Here is a 7,232-nt window from a genome sequence, read left to right on the forward strand (position 1 = left end):
CACTCAGGCCCCACCCAGACCTGGCTGGACAAGATCCCCGGGCAGGCACCTCGCCGGTTGGGATACGGGCTACGTGGAGGGAGCCACGCTGACCCGCGGCCTCTGGACTCTGGGTCTCCTCGGCTGGGACCTGGCCAGCCCCTCTCCCTCTGCAGGACACTGAGCGCTGCGCCCCGGGAAGCCTCCACCCCCCACAGGAGCACAGCTCCACCCACTGAGGGCAGGGGACCCCGAGCACACCCGGTATGGGTGGGGCTGGGGGACGAAGACGCGGCAGGGGACGGGCAGGGGACCCCATCCCGGCTGCCCTGTGGCCTCACAGGCCGATGAGCGCCACCACGAGCGGGGCGGGTTCTCCGGCCGAGGCCGGGTCAGGGCGCCGGCCAGGGTCCTGGCGCTCACCACGGGCCGCCTGGCCGGCGCCCGGGAAGCCCGCTCCGGCCAGACCCCCATTTGCCACGCCCTCTCCGGGCACCCACTGCAGGGATTCACCCCGGGCGCCCCGTCAGTCTCGCTCTCCAAGGTCCTGGGACCGTCTCTGCAGACACGGACGAGGGCGCAGGATGAAATCACTTTACTAGCATAGCAACACTGCGGGGGCAGGGAGCGGGGGTGCAGGGGCGCAGGGGAGGGGCGACGCGCCCCCCACGACTCCGCGGCGCTCTGGACCTTAGAGTGTTCACGTCGAGCGCTTAATGAAAAGACACTGGAACAGCGGCGTGCGGGGCGGCGGGGATGGTTTGCTTGTTCGCCTCCCCTGCCCGCCAGGCGGGCGCGGCCGTCCCCGGGCTCACTCGTAGTCCTCGGCGCTGCGCCGGCCGAAGTCCATCCAGCCCACGTAGTCCCGGTCGCTTATCCTGTGGCTGGGGTCCGGCCGCTGCAGATTCTTGAGGACGGACACCCGGCCGGAAGGAGCTGCCGGGGCAGGGGGGACACGGTGACTCCCGAAGCCCTCGTGGGATCAGCATGTGGGGATGGCGCTGGGGGAGCCACGCAAAGGCCACTCAACCCCCCCGAGAGGCGTCCAGGGGCCATCGAGTGACAGATGGTGACAGGAGGGACCAAAACGTGGGGGGACGGCTCCGTCCTGGGCAGCTGGGAGGGAACGGGGACCTGGGCGGATTGAAGTGGACTCGTTTCCTCCTCCACAGGCCTGGGGAGCTTGCCTGGGTCTCCCCTGCCCCCCGGGGGCACCCTGCTCGCGTGGGGGGCCTGGTTTCCCCAGCACCCATCCATGTCTAACTTGCACCCTTACCCCCTGAGCGCGCCCAGCTCTTCTTGTTAAGGGAATGCAGCTACAATATGTTGAGGCTGGTGTGGCTTTTGAAAAATGGACTTGGATGAGGCAAGATAAATGCTGCCTAAAATGATTAATTGGGAAGCTAACTTCTTTTTGAAAATGATAGCAAGGAAGAGATGCAGGCTCAGATTAAAATCTCCAGCGCTCCAGGGACCCTCGAGAGGGGTGGGCTGAGGGCAATGAAGAGGCCATCCCTATCGGTCACTTTGACGTAAGTGCAGCCACTGACCCTGGAACGGGCCCTTCTGGCCGGCCTTGGGGCCCTGAGGATGGGGCGAGCCTCGCGTCTTGTTCAAACGGGGTACCAGGAGGCGGTGGCTCCCCTGGGGCTAGCGCCAGGCCTCGACAGGGCCCCGACAGTGGCCTCTGGGCTGTGCAATCGGTATCAGGCCTTCCGTGTAAACCAGGTTACGAGTGGTCCCCAGGGACCCCCCATGGGGTCCTCGCCATACCGGGCGCTGCCCCTGGGTGGGAGGCTGCCCGCGGGCCAGGGGGAGCCACGCTGCAGCTTACCCTGGAGCAAAGCCGTGGCAGGGTCCCGTCCCCATCCCCCGCCCCCCGCCTTCCCGGGTCCTAAGTTAAAAACAGCATCTTACGATGCCGGCCCCCTCCCCTGCCCCAGGCCCAGCCTCGGAGCTGAGGGTCGGCCCAGCACCTGTCAGCCCCTGGGGAGATGGCAGGGAAAATGAAGCCCCGCTGGCAGCTGCCGACGCAGCCAGGGAGCCACCAGCCCCTGCGCCGGCCACGCCTGCCAACCCCGTGGCCCGGCGCCACACCCGAAGGCCGCCCCGCCCTCCTGCCCGCGGTGAGGGTGGGTGCCCACCCCGCGGGCTGGCACAGTGTGCTTCCGGTCCGTGGAAGCAGAGTGACAGCTCTGACGTGAACGCCGGGGAGCTGCACCTGCCCCCCGTCCCCCTACCCCGCACACAGCTCTGTCCCCTCGGTGTTTTACCAGGTCCCCCCCCTCCCCGGCCTCTGCGTGCCCCGAGGACCGGGCCCTGACGGCTTACTCACAGGGTCTAAGGCAGGGCCTGGCTCCTTGGGAGGTTGGGAGCTTCTGGACTCTGTGGGGACATCGGTGGACTCTCCACCCAGATGGCACCCACCCCCCAGCCCCAGCGTCTGCCCCCGCAGCAGGGGTTAACCCTTTCTGCGCAGGGCTGTAGGGCAAGCTGTGAGAGACAATCCAGTGGAGCACCTTGTTTTTGCTGCAGGGGGACGGGGCAGGTGCTCACTACATGCAGACCCCCTCCCCCACAGAAGGGCTTCTCCTGGGATCCCTGGAATCTGGACAATTCCCGACGCCAAAATGCCTGTGCACCGCCCACGGTGCAGGAGCTTGTTTAAGACTTTAAACGTAAAATATATGACAGTTGAGTAAAACTCTGCTAGGATCTTAATATATGTAAAATATTTGAAGAAACAGAAAAGCATTTATTCCTGGTTCCTGTTGGTCTGTTTTCTAGCTGGCACTGAGCCTGGGTGCTGGCAGCTAAACGGACTGCCAGGCCCACCTGGGTTGTTTGGCACAAGAGGCTGAAGGCGAAGGAAGAGGGGCTGAGGGGCGATGCTAGGAGGAACTCCCCAGCTGACGTGTGCTATAAGAGCCACTGGCAAGTGTACATTATGGGAAACAACTTGGTAACCAGGTCCTTTTCCTAGAATTATTTCTGTGACCTGTCCTCAGGGTGGAGAAATAGCTGTGGTGTGGATTAACTCTCAACTCTCCTTCCAGATTTACGGCTCAAAGAAAAGCCTCGGCTAATGCAGACTGATCTGGCTGCAATCGAGCCACATCCGGGGACACGTACGAAACAACCTTCAGACAGATAAGCAGCAGGAACCCGAAAAGGTTTCAGACTTTCTCGGTCCTCTGACTTGTATTTCCATCTCTTTCAAATTTAATTGACAGGAAAGCAAAACAGAAGGTGGTAGCTGGAGCAACTTCCCAAAGAGAGGAAGGAAAATACCCAGTCACCCTCTGTTCTTTCCTTGTCACACAGATCCAGTTTGCAGCGAAGCGCGGGAGACGCCACCTCGCCCTGTTTTCTCCTTGACTCTAGTCAAGCCAAGAGCTAAGTTTTAGCCCCAGGTCCTCGGGTACCAGCAGAGAAAGGGCATTTCTCTGAGAAGGGAGCCCCCACCACGCCCTTGCTGACAGGGTTAGGCCCCAGCTGCGCGGGCCCCGGTGCACACACTGCCCCTGCCAGGGCGTTCGCCGTGGGCAAGGCTGGTGGAAAAAGTGCCCTGTCCACATCGTGATTCCTGAGACAGGAGAGTTGGTGAGCACCCTTTAATCACAAAAAGACCTGGGGGCTCAGGGGTTGAGCACCCGCTTCCCACATACGAGTTCCCGGGTTCAATCCTCACCCAGGGACCTAAAAGAAAAAAAGAGCTGGGAGGGGCCTAGGGGAAGGCCAGTCTCACCGCCACGTCCTGGTGGAGAAGGGCAGGCCAGGAGAGGAGCTGCAAGCCCGTGTGTGGCAGCCAGGGGGCTGCAGGACCACTTAATCCTGGGGAAGGGCAACGCTGAGTTGGTTCAGCCTCTCCTGCGCTTGAGACCGTCTCCCCAAGAGCAAGGCATAACCCGACTTTCACGTCTTTGCCAAGAGAACTCAAATCTGCTACTGATTCCGTCCCTGGCACATGTTTTGGTCGACGTAGACACCTCGTCTCTTCTTTAGCTGCCGTGGTGAGAGCTCCAGGATCTGCAGCCCTGATCTCTTCCTGCCAGAAGAGTCCGAGGCCGGGTACCTGGGGCTCTCGGTTCCTTTGCATTCCCCGGGTAGGGTATTTAGAGCGTCTGCCAGCCCTTTTTGAGGGTCCCCTGATTAACTTTTCGTGTTTTCATGAAGTGGTGTTGAACGTGCCAAAAATTAGAGCAAAGAAAGCTTTTTATACATGCTCCTCTCACTCATAGGCTAGGTCCCTCCACACTCACCCTCCATCTGCTCCAAAGCACGCCCGGAGGCTGCCCTGTCCCCGAGGGTGAAGACTCGTCCCACCCACGTGTCGCCCGCTCTGCCTCCCCAGGGTCACCGACCTCGGTCAGCCGGCGCAGGAGAGCAGGGGCAGGCCGGGGAGCGCGCGCAGGAGAGCAGGGGCAGGCCGGGGAGCGCGCGCAGGAGAGCAGGGGCAGGCCGGGGAGCGCGCGCAGGAGAGCAGGGGCGGGCCGGGGAGCGCGCGCAGGAGAGCAGCGGCAGGCCGGGGAGCGCGCGCAGGAGAGCAGCGGCAGGCCGGGGAGCGCGCGCAGGAGAGCAGGGGCGGGCCGGGGAGCGCGCGCAGGAGAGCAGCGGCGGGCCGGGGAGCGCGCGCAGGAGAGCAGGGGCGGGCCGGGGAGCGCGCGCAGGAGAGCAGGGGCGGGCCGGGGAGCGCGCGCAGGAGAGCAGGGGCGGGCCGGGGAGCGCGCGCAGGAGAGCAGCGGCGGGCCGGGGAGCGCGCGCAGGAGAGCAGGGGCAGGCCGGGGAGCGCGCGCAGGAGAGCAGCGGCAGGCCGGGGAGCGCGCGCAGGAGAGCAGGGGCAGGCCGGGGAGCGCGCGCAGGAGAGCAGGGGCGGGCCGGGGAGCGCGCGCAGGAGAGCAGCGGCAGGCCGGGGAGCGCGCGCAGGAGAGCAGGGGCGGGCCGGGGAGCGCGCGCAGGAGAGCAGCGGCGGGCCGGGGAGCGCGCGCAGGAGAGCAGGGGCGGGCCGGGGAGCGCGCGCAGGAGAGCAGGGGCGGGCCGGGGAGCGCGCGCAGGAGAGCAGGGGCGGGCCGGGGAGCGCGCGCAGGAGAGCAGGGGCGGGCCGGGGAGCGCGCGCAGGAGAGCAGGGGCGGGCCGGGGAGCGCGCGCAGGAGAGCAGGGGCAGGCCGGGGAGCGCGCGCGGGGTGGGGCCAAGGGGGAGGGGCTTCGTACCTTTCCGCGCCTGCTGGATGTACCTGGCCAGCAGCGCGCCCAGGTGCGCTCGGGGCTCGCCGTCCGCCCTCGGCAGCGCCCTCAGCTGCCTCCGCGGCGCCTCCTCCTCCTCCTCCGGGGGCGCCCCGGGGCCCGCGGGCTCGGCGGGGGGAGCGGGCTGCGCCAGGGCGCGCGCCGCCAGCATCGCCATCAGCACGCACAGACCCACGCTGCTGTTCATGGCTGCGGGAGCGGAGGGGACAGGGCGGCAGTGAGGGCGCGGGCACCGCGGGCTCCAGCGAGGGGTCCCGGGGCCCGAGAAGGGGCTCGGCACAGAGCCGGCGGCCGCGGCACCAGAGCTGCGGAGCACAGGTGGCCCCGGCACGGGCGCCCCGGGCGCCCCGGAGCTGGGAAGCCGGCAGAGCCGTCCTCTGGCATGTGCAGCAGAAGGAACGTCTTCTGCCAGCCTGAGTTTGAGGGAATTGTTCGTGGAGCAGTTCTGTTCTCCTAACTGGAAAAGCAGATTAAAGAAAGTGTGAAAAATATCCTAAAAGGAGAGGAGACAAAGAAAGGTAGCTCTTTTCCAGATACCTAACAAGCTGTCAGAAAATCAATGGTGAGAAGAGAGAAACAGTGCAAAATGCGGGAGCAATAGACGAAGTCGTATTTATAAAGTTCCTTCCAGGTGAACGTGGGAATCAGCACCCAACCACCGCGCGCCGGGCAGGGCTTCACAGCGCAGCCCGGCGCGCAGCCTCCGCCTGGGGCCAGCGCGGACCACCTGTGCCTCTCCGGCCGCGAGCCCCCAACTCTCCCGCACTATTCAGAAAGGGAATTTAATCTTAAAACCTCTCGGGGCTTTCGCGGGAGGCTGCCGAGGGCACAGCACCTCCGGATAACCTCTGGCACTTCCCGCTTTGAATGCTAATCCTTGCAAATGGCTATCGCAGCGCCGTATGCCTGGGAGAAGACGCGAGCGCAAAGTCTGTCACGCAGCTCCCTCCACGCAGCCCCCGCTGGTAGCCCCGCGCCCTGACTTGAAGAAATGTCCCTGGAGCTGGCGGAGAGAAGACCTAGAGAAAGAAAGTGGGAAGGCACACAACACTGAAGACAGCCGTGCGGGTGTAACGACGGCTGGACCCCGCGCGGGCACCTACCTCGGGAGCAAGCAGGACGCGGCTTCGCGCTTCCCCGCAGCCGCCGGCGGAGCCAAGTTCAGGGCCGCGGGCGCTGCGCTTAAATAGCCCCGCCCGGCGCCGCGGGCCAGTCGCCGTGCGCCCCGCGCTGACGCAGGCGCCCGCGCCACGTGCCGGGGCGGCCCCGGGCCCCGGCCGGCGGAGGTGGCCCCTGGGGGCGGGGGGCCTGGCCTAAGCCGCCCGGGGGTGGCGGCCCCTCCTCGCGGGCTCTTCTCGCCCCCCCCCAGGCCCCCGCCTCCCCCCCGCGCGTGTCCAGGGAGTCGGACCCCTCCGCGGTGGCCCCTCCGCCCGCGTTTCAGCTCCTCTGGGGGCCGCCCGCGCCGGGCAGGATGCTTGGGGACGCGAGGCAGGCTGGGTGTCGGCAGTGTTAACAGTGAGCGCGGCGGGGGGCCTCCCCGGCGGCCCAGGCGGCCCTCGGCTTCGGCGGGTGAACCCCTTCCGGGCTGGGGGGGGGGCTTCCTTCCAGCCCTTTAAGAGCCCCCGAGTTCTCCAACCCCGAGGGCCGTCCTTCTCGGGGCCGTGGCTCCGGGCCGCCCCGCTCCAGAGCCCGGGGCGGGGCGGCCACCTTGGGGTGCGCACTGCTGCCTCGCGGTTCGCAGCTGGAAACCCCGGCGTGGCTCTGAGGATCCAGCGTGGGAACGCGCGGGGCCTTGGTGGGGCTGCGTCACCGCCTGGCGCGGCTCCCGTGGCCGCCAAGGGGCGCCGGCGAGCGTCCCGGGGAGCGCGGCCCCCGCCCGCCCTCCGTCCCCGCGGGCACCGGCTCCGCTCTTCCATGGGGCCCGAAAGGACCCCGGGGACACGAGGCGGGGCTGGGTGCCGGCAGCGCGGCTCTGAGGGTACACCCCGGAACTCCCCCACTCGGACCCC

General features: G+C 66.8%; 1 protein-coding gene across 1 annotated transcript; it reads right to left on the reverse strand.

Moving 5' to 3' along the window:
• Positions 1–559: 559 nt before the first annotated feature.
• Positions 560–6,414, reverse strand: CCK (cholecystokinin). Its single transcript, XM_058288369.1, has 3 exons — positions 6,327–6,414; positions 5,191–5,412; positions 560–915 (listed from the first exon to the last, which is right to left on the reverse strand). Exons 2-3 carry the CDS (start codon positions 5,408–5,410, stop codon positions 791–793), a joined length of 345 nt encoding a protein of 114 aa, XP_058144352.1. The 5' UTR covers positions 5,411–5,412; positions 6,327–6,414; the 3' UTR covers positions 560–790.
• Positions 6,415–7,232: the final 818 nt, after the last annotated feature.

This window comes from Dasypus novemcinctus, chromosome 26 (assembly GCF_030445035.2).
Source record: "Dasypus novemcinctus isolate mDasNov1 chromosome 26, mDasNov1.1.hap2, whole genome shotgun sequence".
Classification (NCBI taxonomy): Eukaryota; Metazoa; Chordata; class Mammalia; order Cingulata; family Dasypodidae; genus Dasypus; species Dasypus novemcinctus.